At 44.4% G+C, this 16,575-nt stretch overlaps 1 protein-coding gene across 1 annotated transcript in view; it reads left to right on the top strand.

The window, feature by feature from the left end:
• Supt6h (SPT6 homolog, histone chaperone and transcription elongation factor) overlaps nucleotides 1-16,575 on the top strand; it is a 39,196-nt gene that overhangs the window by 6,020 nt on the left and 16,601 nt on the right. Inside the window, exons 2-19 of the mRNA XM_031350640.1 lie at nucleotides 6,515-6,653; nucleotides 7,392-7,550; nucleotides 7,642-7,718; nucleotides 8,009-8,201; nucleotides 8,362-8,446; nucleotides 8,997-9,270; nucleotides 9,956-10,057; nucleotides 10,659-10,775; nucleotides 11,131-11,220; nucleotides 11,404-11,546; nucleotides 13,329-13,477; nucleotides 13,575-13,673; nucleotides 14,036-14,165; nucleotides 14,253-14,403; nucleotides 14,530-14,684; nucleotides 15,045-15,240; nucleotides 15,738-15,877; nucleotides 15,980-16,097. Coding sequence (XP_031206500.1) covers nucleotides 6,545-6,653; nucleotides 7,392-7,550; nucleotides 7,642-7,718; nucleotides 8,009-8,201; nucleotides 8,362-8,446; nucleotides 8,997-9,270; nucleotides 9,956-10,057; nucleotides 10,659-10,775; nucleotides 11,131-11,220; nucleotides 11,404-11,546; nucleotides 13,329-13,477; nucleotides 13,575-13,673; nucleotides 14,036-14,165; nucleotides 14,253-14,403; nucleotides 14,530-14,684; nucleotides 15,045-15,240; nucleotides 15,738-15,877; nucleotides 15,980-16,097 — 2,487 coding nt within the window. The 5' untranslated portion in view covers nucleotides 6,515-6,544. The remainder of the gene's footprint in view (nucleotides 1-6,514; nucleotides 6,654-7,391; nucleotides 7,551-7,641; nucleotides 7,719-8,008; nucleotides 8,202-8,361; nucleotides 8,447-8,996; nucleotides 9,271-9,955; nucleotides 10,058-10,658; nucleotides 10,776-11,130; nucleotides 11,221-11,403; nucleotides 11,547-13,328; nucleotides 13,478-13,574; nucleotides 13,674-14,035; nucleotides 14,166-14,252; nucleotides 14,404-14,529; nucleotides 14,685-15,044; nucleotides 15,241-15,737; nucleotides 15,878-15,979; nucleotides 16,098-16,575) is intronic.

The raw sequence follows: 16,575 nt of genomic DNA, 5'->3' as shown, positions 1-16,575 counted from the left end.
CCTGGAACTCTGTAGATAAATGAGGCTGGCCTCCAATTCACAGAGACTTCCCCCTTCTAAATTGTGGGATTAAAGCCATGAGCCACCACATCCAGCCTAGAACTTCAAATTTAATTGGCAGAATTTTTATTTTGTTTTATTTTGTTTTGTTGGTTTTTCGAGACAGGGTTTCTCTGTGTAGCCCTGGCTGTCCTGGAACTTACTCTGTAGACCAGGCTGGCCTCGAACTCAGAAGTCTGCCTGCCTCTGTATCCCAAATACTGGGACTAAAGGCGTGTGCCACCACCGCCTGGCTAATTGGCAGAATTTTTAAGACACTAGTCATAACTCCAGTTTAATGACCTTAAGGATAAATTTCTTAGGAAGCAAAGCAGGAGGGGACGTGTGTCCAATCCAGAGACTTTCCCTATCACAGCTCCAAAGAGCTTTTACACTAGTCATCAAACCTTTCAGGACCAATTTAAAACCTTAAAAATTATTCAGGGGAATCAAGCGGTGGCTTTTGCTGGGTGGTGGTGGCGTATTCCTTTAATTCTAGCATTCAGGAGGCAGAGGCAGGCTTATCTCTGCGAGTTTGAGGTCAGCCTGGTCTATAGAACAAATTCCAGGACAGCTAGGACTACAAAGAGAAACCCTGTCTGGAAAAACAGAAACAAAAAAATTATTCCATGGGGCTGGATAAATGGTTCAAGTGGTTAAGAACATGTGTTGCTCTTGCAGAGGTCCCTGGTTCAATTTCAAGCACCCACATGGTGACTCACAGGCATCCCGAAGTTCAGTTCCAGGGCATCTGATGCCCTCTTCTGGTCGCCTCAAGCACTGCATGCACATGGGGTGTGTGTGTGTGTGTGTGTGTGTGTGTGTGTGTGTGTGTGTGTGTGTGTGTGTATACATACATATATATATGTAAAACATTTATACATTAAAAATAAAATAAATCTTTGTTTTTGACATTGTAATGTCTGCCTACAAAATACAGCTGGGTTCTCATAACTTTTTCTGCAGTAAGCCTGTCACATGTTATATGACCTCTGGAAAATACTACAATACAGGAGAGGTGATCCCTGGACCACACTTTGAGAATTACTGATACAGTGTGACCAGTGTTGAAATCTGACAAGTATTACTGTTGGTGACTGTATCACTTTGAACAAGAGACTTCACCTCTGAGTGTATTTCTTCCCTTTTTGACTTTGATTTTCTTCTGCTCTAAGTGGACAGAGAAATATATTAATGTTTTATAGTTTATAGGACAAGTAGGGATTAATAGGTTATTATATGCTAAGTGTCTGATATTTGATAGGTGAGCAGTAAATGGTATTTTTGGTTAAAGTACCAAGGAGTGGGGCCAGTAAGATGGTTCAGTGGGTATAGGCCCTTACTGTACAAGCCTGGCAACCTGAGCTGATTTCTGAAACCCATTTCAAGGTGGAAGAGAACTGACTATACACACATTCAAATTCACAACCTCATACACATATGACACCACCACATACATACATACACCACACACACACATATACAGACCACACAGTGCATATACATGCACACCTAGTATATATACACACACACACACACACAAAAATACACACCCCACAAACACCTCCCCAATGCATACACAGCACACATCACACACATATAAGTACCAAGAGGAGACCTATATTGGTTTTGGGTAGGTTTTATGTATATTGGTGTTTGGTTGGTTGGTTTTCCATTTCTCTCCTGGTGACTGCTCCTTGTGTTTCTTTAAACTATAGTTCACTTTAAAGTAGTAAATATATTACCTTTTACCATTTTTGTTTGTTTGTTTATTTTTGTTTTTGTTTTTGTTTTTTTGGTTTTTCAAGACAGGGTTTCTCTGTATAGCTCTGGCTGTCCTGGAACTCACTCTGTAGACCAGGCTGACCTCGAACTCAGAAATCTGCCTGCCTCTGCCTCTCAAGTGCTGGGATTAAAGGCATGCACCACCACTGCCTGGCCATAATTAATATTTTTGTTGAAAAAAATCAAAATAGGGCTGGAGAGATAGATGGGTGCTCTTCCAGAGGTCCTGAGTTCAATTTCCAGCAACCACATGGTGGCTCACAACTATATGTAATGGGATCTAATTCCCACTTCTGTCCTGTAAGTGAATATGCAGATAGAACACTCACACACATAAAATAAATGTTTTAAAAAAAATCAAAATAGAGGGGAAAGGCGGGGTGGGTGGGATAAGGGACTTGTGAAGAGGAAACCAGGAAGGGGGATAACATTTGAAACGTAAATAAATAAAATAACCAATTAAAAAAAAAAAAAAAACAGGATCCCAGCACTTCAAAGGCAGAGACAGGCAGATTTAAGGCCAGCCTGATCCCACAGAGTGAGTTTCAGGACAGCCAGGGCTCCACAGAGAAACCCTGTCTTGAAAAAGCAAAAAAATAAATAATAATAATAATAATAAATAATAAATAAATAAATAAATAAATAAAACAGGAAAAAATCAAAATAGAGAACTTAGTAACTAGAATGGTTTGTTTGTTTTCACATTTATCTCTCTACCTGAGAAGTCAGATCTGTGACAATGGGTAATCCTGGGTTTTTTTTTTCAGGCCCTTAGCTTTCACATAGCATACACACAGGCACTAAAATAGTTTATTTAAAAAAAAAAAAGAAGAAGAAGAAGAAGAAGAAGAAGAAGAAGAAGAAGAATGGAAACTGAAACCTTAGCCTTTGGTTTCTTTTCCATCTAAACCTAAAATCTCTACTTGGGTTATTGGGGATGTAGAGGGACAGGGTCTCCCTCATGTGGCCCAGGGTCAAACTCAGTATGTATTAGAGGATAAGTTTGAACTTCTGATCTTCCTCTACCTTTGAAGCTCTGAGCTTAAGCCAGCATGTTCAGTGTAAACAGTGCAGGGGTAGAAGGGAGGGTACCTGCACACTATATAGATGCTCATCAGTCCTGAGACATCCCTAGTCAGCTACTGCTGGTTCTTGATATTGTTGATGCGGTTCATCTTAATTGTACCCAATTGTGTTGGTTAGTACCAGTTCCGGTGACTCCCAGGAGAACCTCAGCCGCCATGTTTATGTTACAGGCACTAGGAACCTGTATTTGTACAGAACACCTAGAGGGATAGAGTTTTCTGGTACAGAACCACAAAGGGCCTTTTGTTTGTTGTCATGGTTTTTATTAGCACCTGAGCTGGGTATGATCTCTGTCTTCCAGAAACTTTTAATCTGGAGTGCGGGAAAGGGATACATAAATAGTATAGGATAGCTGAGGGGTGTTGCTGAGATTATTAGCAGCCAGCTTTAAGGTTCTGAGGTAGAATCCTGGGGCTATTGACTTGTTTGATAAATGAGGGTTTAGTGGGTTTGGGTGGGATTGGGAGGAGTTGGGGGGCTTTCGAGACAGGTTTTCTCTGTAGCCCTGGTTGTCCTGGAACTCATTCTGTAGACCAGACTGGCCTCGAACTCAGAAATCCACCTGGCTCTGCCTCCCAAGTGCTGGGATTAAAGGCACATGCCACCACTGCTCATTGATGAAGTAGGGAGACAAGACAGAAATAACATTATGGGATGTGTTTTCTCCATCTTTACATGGTTACAGGGAAGAACAGAGGTCACCAGATGTTGCACAGTAAGCACTTTTACCCACTGAGCTTTCACTGACCTTCATCAGTGGCATCATCTGTATAATTACTGTTGTGTGTATGGTTTGTGTGTACAAGACCATAATCCACAGTGTGCGTGAAGAGATCAGAGAGCAACTTTCAAGAATCTCTGTTCTCCTTCAACTATGGGCTCCAGACATCAAACATCGTTCAACAGGCTTGGAGTGCACCTGGTGTCATTCTCTGGGTGATCTAGGTGTTAGGTGATGAGGTCCGAATTTGATTTTTGTCTGTTTGGGTTGGTTTTCTGAGACAGGCCTGGATTAGATTGTCCTGTGTTCTATGGGTATGTCTGTGAGGTTGTCTTTGGTTTTTCAAGACAGGGTTTCTCTTTATAGCCCTGGCTGTCCTGGAACTCACTCTGTGACAAGGCTGGCCTCAAACTCAGAAATCTGCCTGCCTCTGCCTCCCAAGTGCTGGGATTAAAGGCATGCTCCACCACTGCCGGGCTGATTACTTTTTTTTTTTTTTTTAAGATTTATTTGTTTTTAATTTATATAAGGACACTGTAGCTGTCTACAGACACACCAGAAGAGTACACGGATCCCATTATAGGTAGTGAGCCACCATGTGGTTGCTGGGACTTGAACTCAGGACCTTTGGAAGACCAGTCAGTTCTTTTAACCACTGAGCCTTCTCTTCAGCCTGTCTTGATTGTTAATTAATATAGGAGGGCCCAGCCCACTATGACAGTACCAGGTGGTCCTGAACTGTATCAGAAAGCTGAGTGTAAGCAAGCTAGCTAGAAGCAGCATCCTTCTCCGTGGTTCTTGCTATATCTTGTCTGTGAATGAGTTCCTTGAAGTGAGTCAGATGTTGCCACATAGAATAGCAAGCAAGCCTGCCTTCAGGTTCCTACCTTTACTGCCCCTCAGGGGTAGACATGACCAGGAATTATAAAGTGAATGAACTCTTCCCTTCTAGATTCCTTTTGGGCAGCGTTTTATCACAGCAACAGAAATGAAACTATGAGGTAAATGATGCTAATGGTGTCATCATAGCTCTGATGGTTCTGAAGAGGTTCTTTTTCAGCCGAATTCTCCAGACCAGAGGTCATACAAAGAGGCATAAGTTTATTACATAGTGTTGCTAAATGCATTGAAAGGGGATTTTTCTTTTTTAAAATAGTTTTTTTATTTTTATGTGTATGGATGTTTTGTTTATATCTGTGCACCACGTATGTGCCCGGGGCCAGAAGAGGCCAGAAGAGGATATTGGATCTCCTAAAGCTGGAGTCAAAGTTGGTTCTGAGAAACCTGGGGATCAAACCTGAGTCTTCTGGAAGAACAGCAGAACAGCTAGTACTTTTTGTTTGTTTGCTTGTATTTTGTTTCTTCGAGACAGGGTTTCTCTGTGTAGCCCTGGCTGTCCTGGAACTCACTCTGTAGACCAGGCTGGCCTCAAACTCAGAAATCTTTCTGGCTCTGCCTCCCAGGTGCTGGGATTAAAGGCGTGTGTCACCACTGCCCAGTTCAACTAGTAATCTTTCTTTTTTTTTTTTTTTTAGTGCTTATTTATTTGTTTCATGTATGTGAGTACACTGTAGCTGTCTTCAGACACACCAGAAGAAGGCATCGGATTCCATTAGAGATGGTTGTGAAGCCACCATGTGGTTGCTGGGAATTGAACTCTGGAAGAGCAGTTAGTGCTCTTAACCGCTGAGCCATCCCTCCAGCCCCTCAGCTAGTACTCTTAACACAACCATTCCTCTAGACTCCCTGTCCTTCCCTTTGTTGGGTACCCGGTCTTACTGTGTATTCCTGGCTGACCTGAAACTCACTGTGTAGACCAGACTGGCCTCAGATTCTCCAAGATCCACGTCTGCCTCTTGAGTCCTTGGATTAAAATCCTTGGTATCCATGCATAACAGAAATTTTTCTTTTGTCTCTGCTAGAGTATGTCTGAAAGCACACAAGTGCTGGCAGTACCTGTTTCAAAACTTCCTCTGAACAAGTCCTATAATCTCCTTTCAGAGCCTCATCTATGTAGTAATCTCTATGCTAGTTGCTTTCTTCATCCACCCAATTCTGCCTGGAAATTTTGAGGCTAAGAGAAATAATAAAACCAGATGTGGTGGTTACTTCCTGTGATCCCAGCACTGGACTGGCAGAAGCAGGAGGAGTGCTGTGAATTCAAGGCCAGCCTGGGCTACAGAGTGAGATCTTTTCTCAGTAAGAACAGTTAGGAGACAAATGATACGATCAAAGTATTAAATAAATGTCATCCTTTAAAAATACAAGAGGCATTGCTGGAGAGATGGCTCAGCGGTTTAAGAGCACTGGCTGCTCCTTCAGAGGTCATGAGTTCAATTCCCAGCAACCACATGGAGGCTCACAACCAACTGTAATTGGACCTGATGCCCTTTTCTGGTGTGTCTGAAGAGAGTGACCTCACATACATAAAATAAATAAATCTTTAAAATAAAAAATACAAGAGCAACAACACTAGGAGCAATGGGAGACGTGGAGCCATCTGATTGTTTCCTGGTTCTGGGCTTCAAACCTGGCCCTCTTGCATTCTAGGTGAGCCCTTACCATTGAGCCATACTACCAGGGTATGCCTTCTGATTCTTACTAAGCAGTAAGATGGAGTGGGCAAAGCTGTGGTATATAGCTACAAGGATTTTGTGGGAAGATTTAAGAGCCCTCTTTAAAACCGTGTGTCTTTGTTATGAGACAGGGCCATACTATATAGCTCTGGCTTTCCTGAAACTCATTCTTTAGACCAGGTTGGCCTTGAACTCACAAAGATCCACTTGCCTCTGCATCCTGAGTGCTGGGGTTAAAGGTGTGTGTCACTAACACCTGGCTCATGAGTCTTATTTTGTGCCTGCCTCCCTTTCTTTCCTTCTATAGTCTTCAAAGAGGCTGTGAGAAGCAGCAACAATGTCTGACTTTGTGGAAAGTGAGGCCGAAGAGTCAGAAGAAGAATACAATCATGAAGGCGAGGTGGTACCTAGAGTCACCAAGAAGTTTGTGGAAGAGGAGGATGATGGTGAGGAGGCCCCAGCCTCAAGCTTCTCCCCACTATTCCTAAGCTTTGGATAGTTGGATTCTTGCTGATGAAAGGCTCAGGCTGAGCACAGGAGTTCTCACACATGAGGTACCAGCTTGAGAACGTTCAGTCATTCTTAGAAACACATAGTGCATCGCTCTGCTGTGTCCCAGACACAGTACTTAGAAAAGTAGGGAGACAAAATAGGATGCAGCTATTGTTTGTGGTAGTGTGAGTTTATATTAGTGTGGGACAAACAGTAATCTGATAAATAAATCTATAGGTAGTGCTACCTGCTCTTAACCTTGTGAATGTTTATGTACCCCTTTTTTTCTTAGGTTCATCAACAGAGTAGAAATTTGTGTAATAACATTAAAGGGGAAGACGGCGGGGGTGAGGGGTGGTAATTTTCAGCCAAAGGATACAAGAAGGAGTGCAGGTGCTGAGTCTATACTTTGAGGAAAATGGGTTACCAGTAGGTGTAAAGCTTCTAGTAACGCTTTGAGGAAGCCGGGTGATTGGGAAGGTGGTCTTTCTTAAAGACAGGTGGTAAGGGGGAAAGAAGCCTTCCTTTGCGGGTGCTGCTGCTCCAAGTCCTGCGTCACGCTGTTACATGAAGCGAGAATTAGTATGCCACCTAGTCACTGGGTGCAGGGCAGGTGGATAATTGAAGTAAGTGGGTAGTTTACACCCACTCCTCCTTCCCAATCTCCATGCCTCAAATACACATGATTTCAGATGAGGAGGAGGAAGAGGAGAATCTAGATGATCAAGATGAGCGAGGCAACCTGAAAGACTTTATCAATGATGATGATGATGAAGAGGAAGGAGAGGAGGATGAGGGCAGTGACTCCGGTGACTCAGAAGACGATGTTGGCCACAAGAAGAGAAAACGCAGTGAGTCCCCATGTCAGCTGAGGCTGGGGGGCAGGAGAGTCACAGTGGAGAAGAGCCTTGTCTCATATTGGGCACACTTTTTTCTCTTTAGCATCTTTTGATGACCGCCTGGAAGATGATGATTTTGACCTCATTGAGGAGAATTTGGGTGTTAAAGTCAAACGAGGAGTAAGTGCTTTCTTTACCTACCATTTTTCCTGAGTAATTTGGGGTCACCAGGGAAAAGAAAGATGCCTAGTAGTATCACGCTTTGGAGCCCAGATCTAAAGTATATGAGAAAAAGATTTGCCAGTTTGCAGGATGGGCCTTGAGGCTGGATAAGCATGACTCAATGTGTTCTTTCCTATTTCACTTGATAAATGCCATTGTGGGGATATAGAAATGAACCTGGATAGCAGACATCCTTGCATTAGACACACAAACCCCATCCTAAAAAGGCACATTTTACTCAATGCTAGCAAAAATACCGACGTGTCAAAAAAATGTCTGATGATGATGAAGATGATGAAGAGGAATATGGCAAAGAGGAACACGAGAAGGAGGCCATTGCAGGGGAAATCTTCCAAGATGAAGAAGGGGAAGAAGGGCAGGAGGCTGTAGAGGCCCCCATGGCCCCTCCAGACGAAGAGGAGGAAGATGATGAAGAGTCAGGTACATGGCAATTGTTGGACAGGGAAGCCAACATTGGGTGGGTGTTGAGATTTCCTGCTCCTTAACAGAGAGGTCCTTTTAAGTGCCTCCCTAATTTTCTCCTCAGCAGGAACCAGATTTATCCATTGGCTGAGTACTAACCTGTTTCTTGTCTACCCAGATATTGACGATTTCATTGTGGATGATGATGGACAGCCTCTGAAAAAACCCAAATGGCGAAAAAAGCTTCCTGGATATACAGATGCGTAAGTCCACCCTATTGCCATGTTGTGATAAGGACATTGTATGGGCGTGTGCCAAAAGTAGAATATCCCTAACTCTGATCTCTTTTGTTCTGTGCCTCAAATCACCACTGCTAGGCAGTAATGCAACTCCTACAGTCACTGAACACTCTTGTGTGTGAGTCCTCAAAAGATTAGAGTTCCACATGAGCGTGAATCCAGCATCCCTCTGCTGCCCGTTATATTCATTTATAGATGGCCTGCTAACGTACATCAATACTTCAAAGTTTGAGAGGGTTTATTCTAAGGGAAATGCGCTAGTGTCTTGGCAGGAGATAGTTCACCAAGCAGAGAAAGGACCCAAACTGTCTGTGATGTTGGTTCCTGTCTCTGGCAGGTATCAAAGATAGGCTTTTGATCTTCTGATAATAGTTTGCCTTGAAACCTCCAGGAACCTATTTATTCCATACTGGGTGTGATTTTTCTACCTGCCTTTCTCTTTGGAAAGTTTCTGGGCAGGGACTGCATTTGTCTTCTCCATCCTGAGCCCCCTGCCTCTTACTCTCACATATAGAGCCCTGCAAGAAGCCCAGGAGATCTTCGGTGTGGACTTTGACTATGATGAATTTGAGAAATACAATGAATATGATGAAGAACTGGAAGAAGACTATGAGTATGAGGATGATGAGGCTGAAGGTGAGATCCGAGTGCGCCCCAAGAAGACCACCAAGAAACGTGTGAGTCGCAGGAGCATCTTTGAGATGTATGAGCCTAGTGAACTGGAGAGCAGCCACCTCACAGACCAGGACAATGAAATCCGAGCCACTGACTTGCCTGAGAGGTTTCAGGTAAGAAACCACAATGAGTTGTATCAATTATGGCCTTATGAAACCCATATGACCCAGGATCAGGTAGTTTATTTATTCTGGGAGTACTGAGAATTAAAACTAGGGCCTCATAGGTGGGTAAGGGTGCTACTGTTGAATGAGATCCTTGATCCTCTCTGCTTTTTATTTTGAAACACTCTCACTAACTTAGGCTGGCCCCCAACTGACTCTGAAGCCCAAACAGGTCTTAAACTTGGGGTCCTCCTTTCTCTTAGTAGCTAGGATTACAGGACTAACTTTGAAATGGCATTCTTGGGGTTTTGTTTGTTTGTTTGTTTTTAATTGTTTTTGTTTGTTTTTGAGACAGACTCTCATGTGGCTCAGGGTGGCCTCAAACTCAATAAGTAGCCAGGAAGGACCTTAAGTTCCGGATCCTCTTGCCTCTGTCTTCTCTTGAGTTGCTGGAATTATAGGCAAACACCATTATGCTAGGTTTTGTGGTGCTAAGGTTTTGTGAGTGCTAGGCAATACCAACCAAGATACAACCCTAGCCCTGAGATGGGATTCTTAGCAGATCTGAAAAATTCTCATTTCATGGCACTAGAAATACATACCTGGGGATCACACGCTTCTGTCTGGAAGTGGTATATGTTTTTTCCTAAGCAGAATATAGCATAAAGATGTCTCACCCTCTTACCCACTGCAGCTCCGCTCCATCCCTGTCAAGGCAGCTGAAGATGATGAGCTAGAAGAGGAAGCTGACTGGATCTATAGAAATGCCTTTGCAACACCAACCATCTCCCTCCAGGTACTCACAAGCTTGAACTTGAGAAGCTGGAAAGCTGGTGGTTAGGAGCACTTGTTGCCCTTGCAGACAACCAGGGTTTGGTTCCCAGCATCCACATGGTGGTTCACAACTACCTCTAACTGTAGTTCTAAGTGTCCCGCTCCCTCTTCTGACCTGTGGATACCAGACATTCACTTGGTACACAGGTTTACATGCAAGCAAAGCATTTGTATGCATAAATAAATGTTAAGAAGAATTCTAGGGGCTGGAGAGATGGCTCAGCTGGGTGCTCTTCGGAAGATCCTGAGTTCAAATCCCAGCAACCACATGGTGGCTCACAACCATCTGCCCTCTGATCTGATGCCCTCTTCTGGTGCATCTGAAGACAGCTACAGTGTACTTGCATATAATAATAAATAAACTTTAAAAAATATTATTCTAATGCAAATCATAAGCCAGTTCATGAAAATGAGAAGCTGTTCCCGTTTGATACTTCCTTATGCATGGAGAGTATTGTATATGTATATGTAAGGAAAGTGACTATGAATGTTGTGAAGCTCTGTGTGGTAAGACAGAGCTAACATGATTTGCTGTTTGTGTTTTGTTGTGCTTCTTATTGTAGGACAGCTGTGATTACCTAGACCGTGGGCAGCCAACTAGCAGCTTCAGTCGGAAAGGGCCCAGCACGGTCCAGAAGATCAAAGAGGCCCTGGGCTTCATGCGGAATCAGCATTTTGAGGTAACTCCTTGAGCTCTGGTAGCCCAGTAGTTAGAAATTCATTAGAATTTAGAGGATGAGGCTAGAGGTAGCTACAAATCAAGTGGTAACCCCATTCTTCATCCTTAGGCGTCTCTCAGCTCAGGAGTGGTAAGTGGGGCTAGCAAGAGGCACTAGTGATTTATGGGACGAGATACCCAGTTGGCAATTTACCTCCTCCACTAGGGAGAACCCTTCACTGGTCAAGCCAGTAGGAGAGGTCTTTCTTCTAATTTGAATATTGTGGAGCTTTTAGACTAGGAAATTATTATCTTCCAGCAGAAGAGATACTTGCAGATTTTCCTTCTGGATGACAGTAGTATCCTTGCTACCATAGGTGCCTTTTATTGCCTTCTACCGAAAGGAGTATGTGGAACCTGAGCTACACATCAATGACCTCTGGAGGGTGTGGCAGTGGGATGAGAAGGTAACATGGATAAAAGGCCCACAAGGAGCTAAGAACTGAGTGGAGAAAAACCATTAGCAGGGTGCTACAGCTCTGACCTCCAGGACTGCCGGCTTCCCACTTTGGGGCTTTGCTAAGGGGAACCGCAGACTTGAGTCTCCAGAGCTGAACTCCAGTCCTCTCTCTTACCTTCCTCTGCCATAGTGGACTCAGCTGAGAATTCGCAAAGAGAACCTAACACGGCTGTTTGAGAAGATGCAGGCTTACCAGTATGAGCAGATCTCTGCTGACCCTGACAAACCTCTTGCTGATGGCATCCGGGCGTTAGACACTACGGACATGGAGAGGTAGGACCGAAGGACGTACTCTGTTACGGGATTCTCCAGGCTGAGGGCAGGTCCTCGGGAGCACGTTGCAGAATTTGCGGCATGGTTAGAATCCAAATTGTCAATACATCAAAAACCTTCTTCTTTGTGTTTTTTCAAGACATGGTCTCCTGTGTAGCTCTCTCTGCTCTAGAACTCACTCTGTAGACCAGGCTGGCCATAAGATCTTCCTGCCTCTGCCTCCCAAGTATTGGGACTAAAGGCTTATCCACTGCACCCAGCTAAAATTGAACTCTGTAGCTGAGTAGTGGTCCACTTCTGTAATCCCTGGAGAGGTAGAGCTGGGAAGATCATGAGTTCAAGGTTAGCCTGAGCCATATTCAGCTTTATGGGGGAGTGATCTGACATTCATTTTGGTTTTCTGTATTAGTAGATAAAAAACAAATTGATTTCTTTTTTTTTTTTTTTAAGATTTATTCATTTATTTTATGTGAGTACACAGTTGCTGTTTTCAGACACACCAGAAGAGGGCATCTGATCCCATTACAGATGGTTGTGAGCCACCATGTGGTTGCTGGGAATTGAACTCATGACCTCTGGAAGAGCAGTCAGTGCTCTTAACTGCTAAGCCACCTCTCCAACCCACAAATTGATTTCTTTACCAAAATTAAGTGGTTAAAAGAATCAGAAATTCAAGTTAGGTATAGTGTCACATACCTGTAATCCCAGCACCAAAATTGGGCAACATTAATGTCTGTCTCAAAAAGTTAAAAAAAAAAAAAAAAAAGCAAACAGGAGAGTTATCAGGCGCTCCAGTGGCAAGTGTTTTCCCTCTGAGCCATCTCACCAGCCCCTGTATCAGGTATTCAGACCAGGTGATAGGTGTATTTATCCCATGTAGAGAATGTTGCATAAGAAGCAGCAGTGCTTTATAGTTGGAAAGTAATTTGGGAGCCTGAGTAATGTGCTATTTATTAGAGGGCAGCAGATGGTTTGGGTGGGTTGCACTTACAAGCTGAGAAGTCCTTTCAAGCACTTTGAACTTCACTAAGCATATGTTGTGTCTGCCTCTTCCTTAGTCTGCTTTTTTTCTCTTACTGTGCAGGCCAGACTGACTCAGCCTTATAATCTAGTCTGTCTTTCTAGTACTGAGACTACAGGTGTATGCTGACATACCTGGCCTTTAGACAATCACTTCTAATAATTACCACTGATCATTTCAGTTTGTATAAGTGTGTCCTTATTTTGTGTAAGTGTGTACATGTTGTTACAGGATCTCATATGATACAGTCTGGCCTCAGCCCGCTAATACTCCCAGCTCTCAAGGTCTGGGTTACTGCACCCAGCTTTCGTGTTCGTTTTTGAAGCAGCATGTTGCTGAATGTCCCAGACTGACCTCAGACTTGAAGCAAGCCTCTAGCTTCAGTCTCTAAATATTCAACCATGCACTGCTATTCCCAACAAGTTGCATTTCCTTAAGATACCTTAGCTGGCCGGGCAGTGGTGGCACACACTTTTAATCCCAGCACTTGGGAGGCAGAGGCAGGCAGATTTCTGAGTTCGAGGCCAGCCTGGTCTATAGAGTGAGGTCCAGGAGAGCCAGGGCTATACAGTGAAACCCTGTCTTGAACCCCCTACCCCAGCCCAAAAGAAATACCTTAGCTATGCTTGATGTGTAGCTGGGGACTGTCATATATGACCTTGTTTGCTCATCCTACTTGATCTTGCTTTCTGGGAACTAGACACCTTACAGCAAAGGTGTAAGCTCCTCCAGTGATGGGATGCGGCATCTTTCCCCTTCAGGCTCAAAGATGTACAGTCGATGGATGAACTGAAAGATGTCTACAACCATTTCTTACTTTACTACGGCCGTGACATCCCCAAGATGCAGAATGCTGCCAAGGCTAGCCGGAAGAAGCTGAAAGGCATAAAGGAGGGTGGCGATGAAGAAGGTGCGAGTCGAGAAGGAACGCTCCAGTCACTGGCTGGGGCAGGTGCCCTGGAAGCACTCAAAAACAAGAGCTGACTGCCCACAAATTTTGTTCCCAGGTGAAGGTGAGGAGGCTGAAGATGAGGAGCAGAGGGGACCAGAGCTCAAGCAAGCCTCCCGCCGAGACATGTACACCATCTGCCAGAGTGCCGGGTTAGGTAAAAACCATCTTCTCTGTCACCTAGGCATTGTAGCTTGAAGTAAGGTAACCGTTCCAGTTCCCCTAGTAGACAGGAACAGGAAAGAAGGCCTTGGTTACTTACCCGGGGCTCCGTGAGCACGTTCCCCAACCATCTTTATATATCCCCTTCCCCATGATTATGCAATGGCTCTTGAATTTCTAAAGTAGTTAAAAGTCTTCCAGGTGATTAAAGTCAGATTTTATTTGGTGTCCTTTGGTGATCTATCTTGCCTGCTAACTGTCTTGTTGCCTCAAAACCCTAATTCCCAATATAGCTGCTGTCCCTGTAACCACTGAGCATTCTGCTGTTCTCACCTGTCACTCTTCTGTTTGCTGTAGATGGCCTGGCCAAAAAGTTTGGCCTCACACCTGAGCAGTTTGGGGAGAACCTCCGTGACAGCTACCAACGGCACGAGACAGAGCAGTTCCCTGCAGAGCCTTTGGAACTGGCCAAAGATTATGTTTGCAGGTGGGCATGCAGCAGTGGACCAGCAGGAAGGGTGAGACCTGGACACTGAGACACCCTCATCCTGCAGCTCCACTGTTGTCCCCACAGCCAGTTCCCTACACCAGAAGCTGTGCTTGAAGGTGCCCGATACATGGTTGCACTGCAGATTGCCAGAGAGCCTCTTGTCAGACAGGTGCTGAGACAAACCTTTCAGGAGAGAGCCAAGCTAAACATAACCCCAACCAAGAAAGGTAGAAAGGTAAGTTGGGGAATGGGCTGCTGTTCTAAACATGGCCACACTAAACTTCATGGAACCCAAAGGCAGTCTTTTCTCCCTGAGCCAAGCACTGCCTACCTACTCATCACTCCCTCTCCATGTCTTTAGGACGTGGATGAGGCCCACTATGCTTATTCTTTTAAGTACTTAAAGAACAAACCTGTTAAAGAGTTAAGAGACGACCAGTTCCTCAAGATAGGCCTGGCTGAAGATGAAGGGCTGCTCACCATTGACATCAGCATAGATATGAAGGGAGTGGAAGGGTAAGTCAAGCCTTGGGCTGGAAGAAGCTGGAGGAGGGAGGGCAGCTCTCAAGAACGCAAACCATGGGGCTGGAGAGATGGCTCAGCGGTTAAGAGCACTGACTGCTCTTCCAAAGGTCTTGAGTTCAAATCCCTGCAACCATATGGTAGCTCACAACCATCTGTAATGAGATCTGATGCCCTCTTCTGGTGTGTCTGAAGACAGCTACAGTGTACTTACATATAATAATGAATAAATCTTTAAAAAAAAAAAAAAAGACCGCAAACCACAATTTCTGAGTTAATTGTCATTGGTTCATCCATGCATGTCTGAGTGTTGTGTTTTCTCTGTCAGAACCAGAGCTTTCTGTCTTTCTTCAGGTATGGTAATGACCAGACGTATTTTGAGGAGATCAAGCAGTTTTACTACCGGGATGAGTTCAGCCACCAAGTACAGGAATGGAACCGGCAGCGCACTATGGCCATTGAGCGAGCTCTGCAGCAGTTCCTCTACGTGCAAATGGCCAAAGAACTTAAGAACAAGCTGCTAGCTGAGGCCAGGGAGAGTGTTGTAAAGGTGAGGACCACTAGTTTGTGCCTCTGTCCTCTCGGGTGTCTCTGTCTCTCTCAGGTATTTAACCCAAGGTCTTGCACAGTTGGCAAGTATTCTACTACTGAGCCACAACCCCAGCCTTAAACTCATTTTTTTTTCTGTTATATTTATTTTATTAGTTGTGTGTGTAGGTATATGCACAAATATGTGGAGGTCAAGATTACCTTTCAGAAGTTGATTGTCCCCTTCCACTATGTGGGTCCCATGGATGGAACTCAGGTTGTCAGGACTGGCAGCGGGTGCCTTTATCTGCCTAGACTGTCTCCATACACACATACTCTGTATGTAGCCCAGGCTGACCTTGTGATTCTCTTAAGTGCTTGTGCCACCATACCCTACCTTTCTTTGTAGAACTACTTGTCAGCCTGCCAAGTAGCTAGGAACATGTGCTCCCATGAATACATGCCCTTGTATGCTTTAAGCTCCTGCTGACCATAGAGTCCACTGTGTCTTTCCTTTAGGCCTGTAGCCGAAAACTCTACAACTGGTTGAGAGTGGCGCCCTACCGTCCAGATCAGCAGGTAGAGGAGGATGACGACTTTATGGATGAGAACCAGGGGAAGGGCATCCGAGTCCTAGGCATTGCTTTCTCCTCTGCCAGGTACCTGTCTGCCTGCACCATCTCTCTCTGTCTTTCATGTTTTTTTCTTCCCATTCATGGTTCAGATTGCTAACTATGGTTCTTTCTGTGGCTGGCTGGCAGAGATCACCCTGTGTTCTGTGCCCTAGTCAATGGTGAAGGCGAAGTGACTGATTTCCTCCGTCTGCCCCATTTTACCAAACGGCGTACTGCATGGAGAGAAGAGGAGCGGGAAAAGAAGGTGAATCTCTAGAACACTGCTCACATGTGTGTACTCAGAGTGCGCTCTGCAATCAGTGAGATCAAGTTAGTAGTGTAAGCAAAACAACAACAGAATCTCACATAAATAAGTTTCTCACTCATTAAGTATAAGCCAAAAGAGTGTGATAGATGACCTTAGTGAATAGGGATGTAGACCAGGCTGGCTTTGAACTCAGAGATCTGCCTTCCTCCACCTTCCCTGGCCCTCGTCTATTTCTGGGATTAAAGCATCCACCACATAAAAACAATCTAAACAAACCACACTAATTATCTACTGATACTTTGATTCCCATTTTGTGGTTGCTGTTGTTTTGTCTTGTTTTATTGAGACAGGAGTTCACTGTGTAGCCTTGGCTGGCCTTGAACTCACAGAGATCTACCTACCTCTGCTACCCAAGTGCTGGGTTTAAGGGCTGGCTCTGATCCCCATTGTAATTTTTTTAAAATTATCTCATCTC

The sequence above is a fragment of the Mastomys coucha genome, unplaced genomic scaffold, assembly GCF_008632895.1.
Source record: "Mastomys coucha isolate ucsf_1 unplaced genomic scaffold, UCSF_Mcou_1 pScaffold5, whole genome shotgun sequence".
Taxonomy (NCBI): Eukaryota; Metazoa; Chordata; class Mammalia; order Rodentia; family Muridae; genus Mastomys; species Mastomys coucha.
The sequence above is the reverse complement of the archived record's forward strand: the minus strand, read 5'-3'. Positions and strand labels throughout refer to the sequence as shown.